General features: G+C 38.0%; 1 protein-coding gene across 4 annotated transcripts in view; it reads left to right on the top strand.

Annotated features, from left to right (window-relative positions):
• The window catches only part of phkb (phosphorylase kinase, beta), a 291,164-nt gene that overhangs the window by 242,645 nt on the left and 32,071 nt on the right, over positions 1-16,448 (top strand). For 3 of the 4 annotated variants that reach the window (XM_059992921.1, XM_059992919.1, XM_059992922.1), the window contains 2 exons: positions 267-348; positions 10,662-10,719. In XM_059992921.1, the coding sequence (XP_059848904.1) occupies positions 267-348; positions 10,662-10,719 (140 nt within the window). Of the gene's footprint in view, positions 1-266; positions 349-10,661; positions 10,720-14,568; positions 14,660-16,448 lie in introns of all 4 variants that reach the window. The other variant, XM_059992920.1, reaches the window with a different exon arrangement.

Below are 16,448 nucleotides of genomic sequence, written 5' to 3'. Positions count from 1 at the left end.
TTATGCTGTGTAAATGAACTGTCAATATATATTTCCAAGAAACACGCTAATAAGCGTACTTTAACATGTTTATATTGCTATTGAATATGTTTATATCACTGTTGTTAATAACCAATAGTGATGTAATTCTACTCAGACCTTGGATTGATGAACTGAAAGTAAATTCCACTGTTGATAATTAAAAATATTAATCTAAAATTATTTTAGATCACTGGATTACTCAAAGAGGTGCAGTGTTTCAGCAAAGTTTTACTGTGTTTATTTAGGAATCCAGCTCTCTAACCTCCCAAGCTATGCTCTTGAGTATTTTACTGAAGCGAGAAGGACCTAATTTCATAACTGGAGAAGGTGAGTTGTTCAGATATAATGATATTAATTACACTTATTTCATGTGTTTGTGTGGTTTACAGTGCGATGTTTCACACTGTTGAATTTATTTTACTGACAGTCTAAATGCTAATCCTAAAACTGCATGAAGAAATTATATTTTTGCAAGGGATTGATCTATCTGATGCAGCATTTATTTGGAGTGGAAGTGGTTTGAGACCATTGGGTAAGAACTTCAGACCTAACATTGAGTGGATCAGTTCAAAACCAGGAGGAAAAATGTGCACCTGACAATATCAAGTAAAACTTAGGTTTATAGACCTAACAATGAGACAATGCGGTCGTTTAAATAGTACAGCATCAAGATTTGTAAATAATTGCAGCGTTTTTTGTTAACAGTTGAAAATTTTAGACATTTCATGATGTTGTTTCAGTTTCAATAACCTTGCATATTGTGAAGGGAACTACCGTAAATTCCGGACTGTAAGCCGCTACTTTTTTCCCACGCTTTGAACACTGCAGCAACACTGTGGCCTATACTACGGTGCGGCTAATGCATGTTTTTTTTTCATGCCGCCAAAAACATTTTGCCTCGTAACAGTAGACTGTTATGAATCCTGTAACTGGAGAACTTACCAGCAAAGATAGAGAGGTCCGTTGAAGTCTGATGTCACTATTTTCAAACGTTTTATTTATAAAGGGACACAAAAGTAGGGTTAATACATACATTCAGATAGTGCACATCGTCAACACTCAATCTAAAGCGCGGGTATAGTAATACTCATCATTAAGTGAGCTCTACTGTTGTCTAGGGGTTAATAGATCGTCCGTTGGAAATATAAAAGTCACTCAGAAAGTCTGCAGGCCTCAGCCCTTTGAAAATCGCTGGGTTTCACGTGGGGCGACCGAGAGAGAGAGATTGGGGGAGAAGAGAAAGAACTTGCCGAGTCTTGATGAATCTTCCGTGACATTGGGGGAGCGTTGGTTTCCTCGCCCCGATGTTAGTTAAAAGCGGTTTTCTGTGATTCCAGCCACAAATTCCAATCCCGGAATCTAACGCACGTGGCTTCCTTCAGAATGGCTTCCCGCTGCTGCGGGAATACTCTCATGTCTTCTTGGTGCGTCTGAGGGGGCTGTCCCCCTGAGACTCTCCTTTATACTTCCTCACGGGGTCGCAGGTGTCAATCAGGTTGGGATGATGCAATCTCTCTCTCAACCAGCCCACCTTGCCCGAGGGCTTTTCACGTGGTCTCCATGAGACAATAGTCGCTGTCGTCCCGGGTGGGACATGCAATTTGGCACGTTTCTCTCTCTCTCCTACTGGGTCTACTGACCCCCCCCCCCCCCCCCCTCAATGGGTGCTCTTGCGATTCTCACAAAGGAGGGGGCTGGGATCATAGCAAGACCAATAAAATTGATGAGTAGTTCACAGAGGTCCAATGAAATTGTACGATAAATCAAGCGCACTTTCACAATTAAATTATTGTAAATCAGTCATTTGTACTCACCCTCATCAACATGGAAAACACTTGAAGAAAAGCATATGATGCAGCTTTTAAGTTAAAGGCGATCAATAACTTTTCCTGGTAGGCTGCAGTATATATATTTTTTTACCAGTCGTTAGGAGATATTGGAATGTTGTTCGTGCACTGTTCAGTAAAAAAGTATACGCAACGTAATTTGTGTGTTACCGATACGTATGTATATTTAAAAGTAGCTGTGTTACAGGCACTGTTCGAAAAAAAGCATTTGCAATATGTATTTGTTTATGTTACCATACGGATTTAATTAAAAGTTAAAAAATCCTCACGTGTAATATCTTTCTGTGTAAATATCTCATATTACAACGTGGGACACCTGCGGCTTAAAATCCGGTGCGGCCTGTACAAGTACAAAATTGATTTTCTTTCTAAAATTAGAGCATGCGGCTTTTAATCAGGTGCGCTCTGTAGTCCGGAATCTACGGTAGTTCTACAATAGGGAAGCACCATATCAGCAGTCTTCCATGGAAAACAATTTCCAGCTGATATCCTATCTTGGCCTGCAGTGTTGAGAAGCGCACATCAAATCAGTGGCAATCATTTACTTGGTAGTTTAGTTGGAATGTTATTTTACCAAACTTTGGGAACCATGTTACATTGAGACCATTTGATAAATTTATTATTTTTTTCAAAGTTATGATTTTATTCAGCTTTATATTTATAAAACACCAGATCTTAGTCTGATGGCAAAAGGGTTAACAGCTGTAGAAATCACTGCGGTCACTTCAGTGACTAGAATCTCTTTGAGGAGTACCCCTACCTTTTAAATATATTGGAGCAAATCTCCCAGTAACTTTTTTCCCAAGCTAAATTGAGTCACAATCTAGTCTATCCTGATTTAGGGCCCTGGTCCTGAGCAATTTTAAGTGCCTTTTTATCTTTTTTTTTGGATTTATGTGTTGCTTTTAACAATAAAAAAATCACTTGTTATCAGGAATTAAGAAATAAATGGATTGTAGGGAGTTAGGACAGGAAACTAAAAGCTTTGTCAGAAATAGAGATTTCAGAGATGCTATTAGTATACGTAAATAGGAAATGAAAGATAGGAGGCAGATGTTTTAAGCATTTTTCTGCTAATAGTGGATAAGTGGAGATGCACAGAAGCATTAATCAGATACATCCTGATGATTCACAAACTGAACATTTTTCTGATACTCTGCTGTTGTAGACGTTCATGACCTCCAGGATTAACAATAAACTTATGCTTTTCCATCTGTTTCCTGATTAATTGAAGTTTCAAGCTCCTCTTAACATCAACAAATGGCTGAAAGCACTGGATACACAAAAGCTACAGACTCAAAAAAACACCCTTGTTGTCATCAAGAAATTATATTCTGAACTAGCCAAGCTGTTCACAAAAAAAGCCAATACATTCACAAAAAAAGGGAATATTGCCCAGTATTTTTTATCTATAAAAGGAGGCATAAATACTAGACACCATCTTCAAAAAGAATGGTAGGAAGTGTTGTCAATAAGTGAATTAGTTTCAAGGTTTCTACTCTCCTATAACGTACACGCTGATACTAAGTGTGATTTTCTCGGGACCATTCATCTCCAGACCTCGTTTCAAACATGAACTAAAGAACTGAGGGGAGAGTGACTTGCTTGACCTCATAGCACTAATTATCCAAGTGTGGCTTCGGGTCGCGCTGGTGAAATTGAACTCAATGAGAAATCAAAAAGAAAATGTTGGATAGACTACATAGAACAGCTTAAGGAATGAGTAACAGTGTTGACAGAATTAGCAATTATAATGAAGGATTGTCAGTTAGCAATATGAACGCTCTCCTTATAGTGCTGCCCTGCTAGGTATTTTCAGCATTTTCTGTTTGCTTTCTATTAGCTGGCATCATATCTTACGTAAAATATGATGCTTCTGATTGTTGAAACCCAATCATCCAATTTCAGGATCTAATTGCAGGTGATCTTAAAGATATTGCCCAAGGGTCAACTGTCTTTGTATATTTTATAATGATCTTCTATCATCATGTTAAAAATTATGTTGTTTACTGATGATTATACAGTGTTCAATTCATTGTCAGCTCCTCAGTAAGTGATGCATAATGCTGGCATACAGTGAGGCTTAAAATAATATTCAGATGACGACAAAAGCAGTAAGTAACATTTACAAGTGGATGAATCACTGTGTCTACATTAGCTGGTCCGAGGTTGGATATCCAGCAGCAATTGAAGCTCCTCCTGACACTCCAAAACCTTTCCACTAAACAACAGTTGTGTATTGTAGCTGGAATTGTTTAATCAGTGACTCATCACCTGATCCACAGAGTGTCTTTACCATTTACAAGGCATGAGGCAGGAATTAGATGGAAATTCATGAATATAGCTGTTCCAGATGTAGCACTTCTTGAGGGCTTTCAGGGACAGGCGTTTAATGCCAGTCCTGTAAATGCTTTAGAAATGCATAGTATGATTGGTGATCTGTTGACAGCACTTGTAAGAAGCAACAAAAGTAATAAGGCACATGATGGATTTCAATTTCTCATCACCAAAGGCAGCTAGGTGGTACTATCACTCACTGGGTTGCTCAAATCTTAAATGGTTTTGACTGCATCCATTGAAGAGAGAGCCAACATGAGGCATAAGTATGCCTGGCCTCTTTCTTATACGTCTCCTATTTCGAATGCATGGCTTTAAAGGTAAAAGTGGGTACTGACATTGATCCAGCATTATGAAAAGATGCCCAGGTGCGCCTGTTTGGAAGATCCAGTCAAGATGATTACCACTTAATTTCTCGATCATTAGCAGAGATAGAAGATATGGTCAACAACACAATCAAATGCCACTTATTTTCCAATAACCAGTCTCGGTTTTGCCAGATCCGTTTGGATATAGTCTTAATCACAGCCATGCTTCAGACGTGAACAAAAAGGTGAGCTGAAGGTAATCCCCTAGACATCAAGACTACATTTGACAGAGCCTTGCCACCCAAAACAAAGCTCGAAGTAAATTTATTATCGAAGTACATGTATGTCACCACATACAGCCCTGAGATTCATTTTGTGGTAATTCACAGTAAATACAAGAAACACAATAAGATCAATGAAAGACCATACCAGATATGACAAATGACCAGTGTTCAAAAGACAACAAACTGCAAGCACAAAAAGAAATACAGGAATAATGGTTAATTAATTAACAATAAATATTGAGAACATGAGATGCAGAGTCTTTCAAAGTGACTCCATAAGTTGTGGGAACAGCTTAGTGATGGGGTAATTGAAGTTGAGTAATGGTGTCCACTCTGATTAAACAGCCTGATGGTTGAGGGTAATAACGTTCCTGAACCCAGTGGTGTAGGTCCTGAGGCTCCTGAATCTCATTTCTGATGGCAGCAGTGAGAAAAGAGCATGACCTATAACATAGGGGTCCTTGATGACAGCACTCCATGTGGATGTGCTCAATGATGGGGAGGCCTTTACCCATGATGAACAGTGGGTGTAAGTGCTACTGAACAATAGTCATTGATGCTGATTACCTCATTCTTAGGCTCCGGTATAATTGAAGACTGCTTGAAGCAGGTGTATACCTCAGTCTGCCGAAGCAAGATGTTAAAGTTATCAGTGAGTCCTCCAGCCAGTTAATCAGCACAGATCTTTAGTACTCATTTCAGGTACCTCATCTGGGCCGGATGATTTCCATGTGTTCACCCTCCTGAATGATGGTCTTGTGTCAGCCTCAGAGACTGAAATCACAGGGTTGTTGTGAAGGTGCCTCCATGTTTTGAAGGTCAGAGCAAGCATACAAGGCTTTGAGCTCATCTGGAAGCAAACCCTGGTTGTCACCTATGTCACTTAGTTTCACTTAGCAGGAGGTGATAGCATTTAAGCCCTGCACAAGCTGTCGAGCATCCTTCAGAGATTTATTTTGGTCTAGAATTGCAGTTTCACTTGTGAGGTGGCTTTCTGGAGATTGTACCTGGAACTCTTGTCGTCAGGCCTGAAAGCCAGTGATCTAGCCTTCAGCAGATTGGAGATTTCATGGTTGATGTTCCAGTTGGGGGAAACTCTGCATGATTTTGTGGGGACACATGCTTCTAGAACATTTTTTTTATATATATGTCTGTGATAACTGTGGTGTCTTCATTCCGATCCTCGAGTCCTTGTACGCAGCCAAATCCACTGACTCAAAACAATGCCGTGGCCACTCCTCTGACTCCCATGATCACCCCTTCATCGTTGTTAATTCTGGAAGCAAGGTATAAAGTTGCTGTTTAGTTTCTGCCTCTAGGCAGGTAGGAGGAGGGCAGCCAAATGATCCGATTTCCCAAAATTGGTCTAAGGATCAAATGGTAGGCGTTTTAATAGTGGTCGAGTGTGTTGGGACCCCTGATCCTGCAGGTGAAACATTGATGATAATTGGGCAGAGAGGTCTTCAAACATTGATTGAAGTTCCCAGCAATGACTTGAAAGGCATTGTGGTAGGCTGTTTATTATCCGTTAATGGCAGCACTCAGTTGCTCAAGTGCCTGCTTAATGTTGGCCATTGGCGCCACGTAGACTATGGTCAGGATCCTAGAGTTAGATATGGCCCTTGTGGCTAAAGGGTTCGGGGTTATGTAGAGAAAGCAGGTACAGGGTTCTGAGTTGGATAATCAGCCATGATCATGAATGGCGGTGCAGGCTCGGAGGGCCGAATGGCCTACTCCTGCACCTATTTTCTATGTTTCTAGAGGAGAACTCCCTTGGTACTTAATCATTAGATGTTCCAGGTCTGGGCAACAAGAGTATTGCTTCTGATCTTTAATAATAATTAATAAAAAAGATTTTAAAAATGAAAAAAAAGAGTGTTGCATCTGAGAACCTGTAAGAGATTATTATGAAATTCAGATCCCCACCTTTTGCCTTCTCTGAATCAGTAGTCCACTCCATTTTAGGTATCAAGAAGCCCTCAGGTCTGGTCGCTGAATGCATCATGTGTGAGCCATGTTTCCATGAAACAGGGAATGCAGCAATCACTTATTTCTTTCCTATACAGCAATCTTGCCTGTAGGTCTTCAATCTTACTTTCTAGTGACTGTACCTTTGCTAGCAAAATACTGGGTAAAGGAAGTTTCATACACTGGTGTTTTAGTCTAGCTTGGAATCCTCTCCACTTCTCTCCCTTTTGGTCATGGTGATAGACCTTTGTCTGCTTAAATGTGTCATACCTACATTCTTGAGAGTCAAGTCCATCAAGTCCTTCAGAGGATTGTGAAATCACTAGTTTGCTAAGACAGTTTAAAAATGTGTTACTTAAAGGGAAATTACAGCCTGCAGATTGCAATGAAAATAATTCAGAAGAAGTATATTTCAATGTTTTGTAAGCTGCCCACAATGCATTGCTGTGTTTCACGAGTGCCATCTTGCAGTCATTCATTCCATCTTTCAGCATTGTACAGTGGCTGCAGTGCATACTATTTTGGGGAGAAAAAAGATTTGCAATTACATGGTTACTCTACACTGACAGCAATTCCTAAATCTACAGACTTTACTCTCAAGAGGACAAGGTAATCAAGAACACCTATCGTACATGTTCATTCAAGCTGCAAGCCATCCTAAATTAGAAACAGATGGGAAGAACAACACCTTATATACCGGCTGGGTAGCCTCCAACCTAATGGCATGAACATTGACTTCTCTAACTTCTGTTAATGCCCCTCCTCCCCTTCTTACCCAATCCCTGACATACTTAGTTGTTTGCCTGTTCTCCAGCTCTGTATCACTTTCGCCAATCACCTTTCCAGCTCTTAGCTTCATCCCATCCCCTCCGGTCTTCTCCTATCATTTTGCATTTCCCCCTCCCCCCACTACTTTCAAATCTCTTACTATCTTTCCTTTTGGTTAGTCCTGACGAAGGGTCTTGGCCCGAAACGTCGACAGCACTTCTCCCTATAGATGCTGCCTGGCCTGCTGTGTTCCACCAGCATTTTGTGTGTGTTGTTGGCACTTCTTTTATGCTTGCTGGGTCTAAGTTGTGAAATTTCCCCATTCAATAGCATAGTGGGAATGCCTTCACTTAAAGGGCCTTCAGCTATATAAGAAGATAACTCACGAACACATTCTCTAAAGCAGTTTGAGAAAGGCAGTAAGTGCTGTAAGTGCTTTGCCAGTGATGCACAGGTTCCAAAAAAAATTATTTATTTTAATGTAGCGTAGTCTTAGGCAACATAGCAAAGTTTGTATTTATACATAATTAAGGGTATATTTACATCAGCTTGTAGCTCAACAAGAGTTTATATTGTGTCATTAGATCCTTATCACCACTGAAAACCTCCATTTCTATCTCCATGAATTTGTTAAAATACAAAGGAGCACTGGGAGAGAAAATCACTTTGTCATTGTCAATACTGCACTAGATCCTCTAAGCAAGATCCCATGTAAATTAGTTTAAATTAATTGAATTTTATGTGGAGAGGTAATTTCTTTTACCTGAAGATAGATTATTGCCATTATTAAATAAAATTATTTTGTCATATAGGACTTAATGGTATTGGTCTGTCAGTCTAAATTTCTCATTGCTTGTTACTTACAAGCAGTGCTGGTATGGTTCTCTTGTTTTACATGACCACATTATGTTTCTGATACTGATGAAGCCTTGGGCCAGAAAATTCTGATCAGGTCCATCCCTGTAAATGGCATCAGTTACACTGCCCTTCCTTCTCATTAGATTTCACTTTTGAGTTGGGAACTGAAAATGTTTTTTTTTTGCTTTTGCAGCTCATCCTCATGGGCATCATAAACAATGGTCTTTTATTCTTAACTGTTTTTGATTTGGAATATTGAGTTCGGTAAAGATGGAGGTTTTTTATAGATTCGCCAGGGTGGTGACTGTTTTATAAAGAGAAACTGAACAAACTTGGATTGTTTTCTCGGGAGCTTTGCAGGATAAAACTAAACAATGTATATTTAAGAGAGGTATACATAGAATCTTTTTTCCTAGGGTTGATGTGTCAAATACCATGAGCTTAAGGTGAAAGGGGGAAGGTTCAGACAAGCTTTGCAAGGCAAGGTTTTTTTTTAACAGAAAGTAGTAGGTGCTTGGAGTGCACATCCAGACGACGTGGTAGAAACTGATTATAATTGCAATGTTTAAGAGGCATTTTAAAAGACAGAAAATAGTGACCCAGACTATAACAAGCTGATGTGATCACTTAGAATGGCAAAATGGTCACTGCAGATATGATGGGCTAAGGTTCCAGTTCTCTGCTATTCTTTTCTATGTTCTTTGTTCTGTGATTAAAGATAGAGAAAGAAATGGAGAAATAACAAAGAAGGAAGTAGGACAAACTAGAAACTAATTGAATGAAAAATAATGAGGGGAGGGGACTGAGTGGCTACATTTGGTTCAAATTCCATCTACTGTTGTTGGTAGAATCTTGGACAGAGACAAGAGAACCTACAGGAGCGAGATATACCATCTAGTTGGGTGGTATCACAGCAATAACGTTGCACTCAATATCAGCAAGACTAAAGAGCTGATTGTGGACTCTAGGAAGGGTAAGACTAGGTAACATGAACGTGGAGAGCATGAGCCATTTCAAGTTCCTGGATGCCACAATCTCTGTGGATCTAACCTGGACCCAACATTTCAATGCAGCTATAAAGAAGGCAAGACAGTGGCTATATTTCATTAGGAGTTTGAGGAGATTTGGTTTGTCACATAAGACACTTCTACTTGTACTGTGGAGAGCATTCTGACAGGCTACATCACTGTCTGGTATAGGTGGGGTGGGGGGGGGGGTCTGCTGCACAGGATCGAAGGACGCTACAGAAAGTTGTAAAATTAGTCAGCTCTGTTTTCAAGGAGTGATGCCTCAGAAAGGCGGCGTCCATTTTAAGGACCCCCCATCACCCAGGACATGCCGCCTTCTCATTGTTACCTTTAGGAAGGAGGTACAGAAGCCTGAAGGCGCACACTCAACAATTCAGGAGCAGCTTCTTCACCTCTGCCATCTGATTCCTAAATGGGCATTGAACCCATAAACACTACCTCACCTTTTTATTATTGCTGTTTTTGCACTATTTGTAATTTAACTATTTAATCAATATATATATACACACACACACTCACTGTAATTGATTTACTTATTTATTTTTTCTTTGTTATCATGTATTGCATTATACTGCTGCCGTTAACAAATTTCATGATATTTGCTGGTGATATTAAACCTGATTCTGATTCCGAATATATCGGAAAGAAGGAAAGGAAAGCAAAGCAAAGTTGATGTAAACCTCCCCAGAAATTTAAGATTAAGATTTTGCAGGTTTATTGCTTCTTTTGGGATACTTTCTGTTCAGAAAAGGGTGTGTGTGGGGGGCGGGTGTTTGTGGAATTTCATACTCACCAGTGTAAACTCAAGATGAATATCATAAATATTAAGTAATATTTGTGGCATGTTTCCAACAAAAATTAGTGCGAATATTTTTACATTTAAACCGACTCAGTTAAAAACAATTAAACCATTGAAATTCCCAACAACCAATGCCTCCCATTTGTTTTGATTGCACTGCTATTCTGCAAAAGCTTAAGCTGTTCTGTTGACATGAGGAGTCCCCTGGTGTAAGACCAGCAGTAGCACAGGCATGGGGCTTAAAGATCTGTCTAATTTTTAACTAGCACAACAATTCCATAGTGGCACTTGCAAGGCTATCCTGAATGCCATGCTAATCCATGTACTAGTCATTTAATCCCAGGTCAGTTCCATGAACAATGTAATTGGTGATAGATTATTGTAGATTTTGATAGTTTATTTAATATTTCTATTTTTTCTAATGTCCAGTGATTCATTTGCAGGGACTGTTATCGATCGTTTGGAAAAGATTTATCAACGTTCAGGCAGCAGAAAACACTGGTCTGTATGGCACTGTGTGTTTATGCATAATGTTAAATGTCTATGTTTACCATATGAGATGATTAAAATAAAAATCTTGCAGTATTACTGGAATCATGTGCTCCACCACAGATCTGTATGCATTAAGCCATGCTGCCAAAAATTGTTTAGATTTGACAACTGCACTATACAACTCCCATTTATTTTCCGAATGTTCTTTTGCAGTTTGTCTTGTCAAATTCTTATCCATCTAACTTATCAATTATGTTTTATTTCCACCACAGTTCCATCTTTGGCAAAACAATAGTGTGCAAATAGATTTTTTTCTACCACTTCCCCTTTATTTTACTAGTAATAATTCTGCACCTGTTCATCAACTCTCCACCCCACCATCACTCCAGTTACTGATTTTACAGAAATAAAGCCTTTGTTCATTCTCACAATCTTATAAATTGCTAGGCCCACCCTATGGTGGCCTACGGAATATCTTAAGTGTAGTCTAATAAATCTTATGCATATTTGCTTCTTTATACCTGTGTAAAATCTATGAATTTAACTTCTATTAAATCACATTTGACCTAGCCAACTTTTGTGAACCTATGCTGCTAAATGCCTTTGTTCCCTTCACATTTATTTTTTATTGAATTGGGTTGCATGGGAAACCTATCCAGGACTTAATGCAAGAACCACTTATTTTCCATATGAAATTTGGTGCTTATTTCAAGGCACTGAACCTTTAGAAGAATGTTGAGACTTGAGAGAGAATAGAAAGGGGGATTCTATCATAAACTTCAGTTACCTTACAAGACGAGAAATTGACTCTCTTCTCCTTAGCCTGCCAATTGTTAATGGGATTTTTATTGTCATACTCAATTCGATTGAAGAATTCTGATAGAATCAGAAACCTATGATTGCTGGCAGTGACAAAATGGCCAGAAAGAGGTCACAAATTTAAGATAACAAGTGAAAGCACTATAGGTGAGTTGACCTTCTTTTAATGCAGTACATTGTTATGATATATAGGGATGTTGTTCCACTCAGAAGCCTGGATTTGCTTCAGCAGAATTTAAAAAAATGGCATCTGTCATTGACTTTCCACTGACTGCATAATCATAGTATGTGGTGACAAAGGCTTTGAAATTGCATAGTAAGGTAAAGTAGTCATCGAGGAACTGAGTGAACAGGGCTTGAATTGCAGTTATTAGCACAAACATTGACAAATAACTCCACATTTGAATAGATGCTCTCAATGTCAAATCCAGTAGTAAAAGAGAAATAGAGAAAGAGAGATATTGGATTGAAATTACATTTTCCATTATGTAAAAAAGACATAATGGAAAAATAACAATGGATTAATATTAAATGTAGTACTTCTTCAAACTTACAACAAAAAAAGCCACAGGTAATGCTTCCCTGCTTGAGGTAGTGTGCTTTCAGTGCAGAGATACTTTGTAGAATTGTCACATTGAAATGTTATCTTGATTGTATTGGACAAATCTGAACTTTAAGAACCAATGCAGTTTGAATTTACTCTACCAATACGACTTCGTGTTAAAGAATGCATTCCAGTGACGAAACAGACTACAAGATGATCATGAAATAGTAGAGTTGTACATAACAACTTTAAATCACTCCGTTTAACTGTTTGTCTGCTCTATTTATGCAAAATCCACACATAAATAAAAGCAAACCATTTATCGTGCTGTAATTTTCAACATCAAAGTGTGACTTAGTAACTTCTAAGAAATATTAGATAAATGGATGAAAGGAGTAAGGTTTGGTTAGTCGTATGCAAGGAGTATGAGATTGGGAATATGTAGGTAACTGTTTCAAAGAGCAGGCAGTGGCTTAATGGACTGTATGGCTTCAGTCTGTGCATTTCATTTTGGGATTGTATGATACCAAGAGCTGCCTCCCTTCCCAGAAATGAGGTCAAATTATAATTTCCATCTGTGCCTTTCCAATATCTTTAACAGAAGTATAACAATCCTACAATCTTAAACTTCCAGTCCTTTGCTGCAATTTCCATTTACAGATAGCTTTGGAAAATTCTAAGCACTCACCATCCGAGGTAGGTGGTTTTTAAAAGTTAGCTTCTAATTACTTTTGGACCCAAGCCACAATTTATCTTGTATAAATAAAGTTAACTGAGTCCATAGAATTGATGTACTGGAGTCATTTGACAAGGAGTACTAAAAAGGCATGTGGTAATAGAGCAAACACGAGGAAATCTGCAGATGATGGAAATTCAAACAACAACACACACAAAATGCTAGTGGAACACAGCAGACCAGGCAGCATCTATAGGGAGACACAGGAATAAGGCCATTGCCCCCAAACTAATTGAACTAATGCCATCATGCTCCATATCCTGCTATTTTCTGCATGTTCACACACTAATCTAAGGGCCTCCTAAATGCCTCTGTCATACTTCCTGTCTCTCGAACTTATCGCCCTATCAAATTGTATGGCCTTTTTCAGGATTTGGATCCCAAAACCCTTCTGTACTTAAAAACTGTTAAGTATTGATGCTGTAATTTCTCTTTACTTTTGATTTCACAAAGTGAAAAACTCATAGTTGCCCAGATTAAACTCCATCTGCTATTTTTCCACCCATGTCTGAAACTGATTTATATCCCTCTGCATCCTTTGGCACCCTTCCAAACAGTCCACAACACCACCAATCTCTGTGTCATCTGCAACTTATAAATCCATCAATCCACATTTTCACCCAAGTTAGTTGCATCTATCCCAAACAGCAGAGATCCCATTATGGATCACTGCGGATCACTACTAATCACAGAATAAAACCCATCAAATTGAAGTGGCTGTCTCACTGTAGATCCCATTCATCTTAATCTTCTGGATGAGTATACCATGAAGGACTATGTTGAATATTTTACCAAAATCCATGTAGACAACACTCTCATCTATCACCTTCATCACCTTCTTGAAAAGGTTTGACCTGCCCCTCACAAAACTTTGCCGACTGACCCTAATTGGGCTATGCTTTTCCAAACGCCCAATATTCTATTCCTGAGAATCCTCTCCAGTATCTTCCCTATCACTGACATGTGATTTATCCCTGTTACCTTTCTTCTTTCACTTATAATCTTATATTTTTCAGTATTAATCACCTTAAAATTGTGAGGATATATAAAACAGAAAGTAATTTATTATTTTCTTTTAACATTGTTTTGATATTTGCTAGTTTTCATCTCCATTAACTCTCCGATAATTATCACAAGTTCTAATTTCAGTGTTCATCATCTCCTTCCTGTGGCATATCCTTTTACTCATTATTGGAATGGTTTTAATTTATGTCATTACTATTTCTCAATTATTTATTTCCTACTGCTTTCCTTAAAGTGAATTACTGTTGCTTGTTAAAATGTTTACATTTCAGCTAACTTTTGCTATTTATATTGTATTTAAGTTGTTATACTGAATACTTCTTGTATTTAAATAATGATTAATGAACTGGCTACCTGCTTTAACAGTTTACACTAAAGTCATGATTTTATTAACAAAGAACTCAAAGATCTTTCTGTGTTAATTAAAATTCAATGTATTGTTCGGGATATTAACCGCTGCTGGATCAACTTTGATGAGATTGAGGGGTCCCTCTACACTAACGCAAATAGACGTTTTAATCTTTAATTGTAATCTCAAATGTGTTAGCAGTACTTCGTGATGTGTTGTCCTCTGCAAATACAACTTTATTTCTGTATATGACAAAATGATAGAGCTGTTAAACTGAACTAGTCAGAAATTTATAAATCTAATCTTTACTTAGTAACATGTTTACAGATCTGATAATATTTTCTGCAATACCCATGTCCTTATATAATGATTATGCAATATATTTAGGTTGGCTGTACGTTACAGTGCTGCATTTTTAGAGCTGGTTGCTGCCTCTATAGCCCCAAATATTACCTCACTGCTGGTACATGGGAAGCAGGTAATTAGGACAGCATATGTAAGATTTGGTGCCTTTGTCAGACTATAACAATATCACCCAAATTTGTTTAATGGATGTCTTGCACTGCATAATTTGGCTTTAGTGCTTTTCTAACAACCACTACAGGACATGTATACTCTAATTGTTAACAGCTTCTCACTAGTTTTGTGCTAGATTTTGAGCATGCATGGATTTATTTTGACTGTATGGATAGCTTGCTTTTGTTGGGAAAAAAATCTTCCCATTTAATAATATTTATTAGTTTTAATGAGTATACATCCAGTTGTGGTTCTCTTGTATAAATGCCTTGCAAAAATGTGAGCTGTGAGTGTGCATCATCTTTTGTCAATGCTTCATTGCCTTCATATCATGACATCTCTTGCATTGTCACATTGTCTCATGATGTACTGTATAGGTCAGCATTTTTGATCAAAGCTCTTTTTAAGTTATTTCATCCAGCAGATTATTTTAAAACTTTGGAATTTAATTTTCTGTGAGTATTATGTCAGAAAAACAGTAGCTGATGTTGAGATTCAGTTTTATCTCCATGATGATGTCAAGTAGAAATATATTTGTGCTAAAGTATTGTGATGCTGAAAAATTGAATTTAAAACTAAGAAGTATGTAAATAATAAGTGGTTAGGCAGTATCTCTGGAGGTGAAAATGCAAATAACACTTCATGTCAGTGTCTTTTTTCTCAGACCAGGATAGATACAATATATTTTAATTGGCAAGGAAAAATTGGGGGTTGTGTGGAGAGAAATTAGACAAGGTTGAAGATCGGAGAGATTAAACAACAAAGGATAAGTTGGTAGAAAACAAAACAATATGTTAAGAGGACAAATTCTGGTCTTCTGCAGGTGTCTGAAGTTACTGAGCGTGTGTTGGGTCAGTAGACTGATTCTTGCCTTGAAACAAAGTTGAAAGGCAAGGAAAGAGAGGGAAGAATCCGTGTATGATGGACAATTGAAATGATGGAGGTCAGAAGCTCAGGATCACCTTTGTAGATTAAATGAGGTGTTCCAAAACCAGACACCTAGTCTGTTTTTCATTTCCATATTGCCATCTAGGCCGTCATAATTTTATATGCCTCAGTTAAAGTTTTTGTAAATCTCCTCTTTTCAAAGTAAGCAGTCATAACCTGATCAATCATTCCTCAGTATTAAAATTTCCCAGGCCTGGAATGATCTTCATAAATCTTGTATATATTCCTGTGCAATTGCATCTTTCCTGTGACTAGAACTCCAGGCTGTACTTTATCTGTTGACTTGATCTATGTTAAATACATTTCTAGCGTGACCTTCCTGCTCTTACATTCTGTGACTTGGCTAATGAAGGAAAGCATCCTATTTGCCTTTTTATACATTTTGTTGAGCTATCTGACTTAAATATAAGTATACAAGTAAAATGTCCAAATTTAGAACTGATACAAAGCTAAACATTTGACAAATAGTAAGGAAAGTAGTAATAGACTGGCAGAAAACTTGGGTAGGTTAGCTGAATGGCAGACAAATGACAAGTGGAATTTAATGCAACAAGCGTGAATTGATACACTCTGACGACAAGAACAGAGAGGAGTAATGTAGTTTAAATGTACAGTCCTAAGGGTGAGAAGGAACAGATTGATCTAAGTTTATACGTGCATACTGTAAACTATAATGAGTGGAAAGGCATGTTTAGCAAATGATAATCAAGTACTGTATATGTATCATGGAGTGCAGAAGAAAAGACATTATGGTGAAGTGATATAGAACACTGTTAAGGCCACAATTAGGAACAATGCAGTGA

The sequence above is a fragment of the Hypanus sabinus genome, chromosome 17 (assembly GCF_030144855.1).
Source record: "Hypanus sabinus isolate sHypSab1 chromosome 17, sHypSab1.hap1, whole genome shotgun sequence".
In the NCBI taxonomy this organism is placed as follows: Eukaryota; Metazoa; Chordata; class Chondrichthyes; order Myliobatiformes; family Dasyatidae; genus Hypanus; species Hypanus sabinus.
The sequence above is the reverse complement of the archived record's forward strand: the minus strand, read 5'-3'. Positions and strand labels throughout refer to the sequence as shown.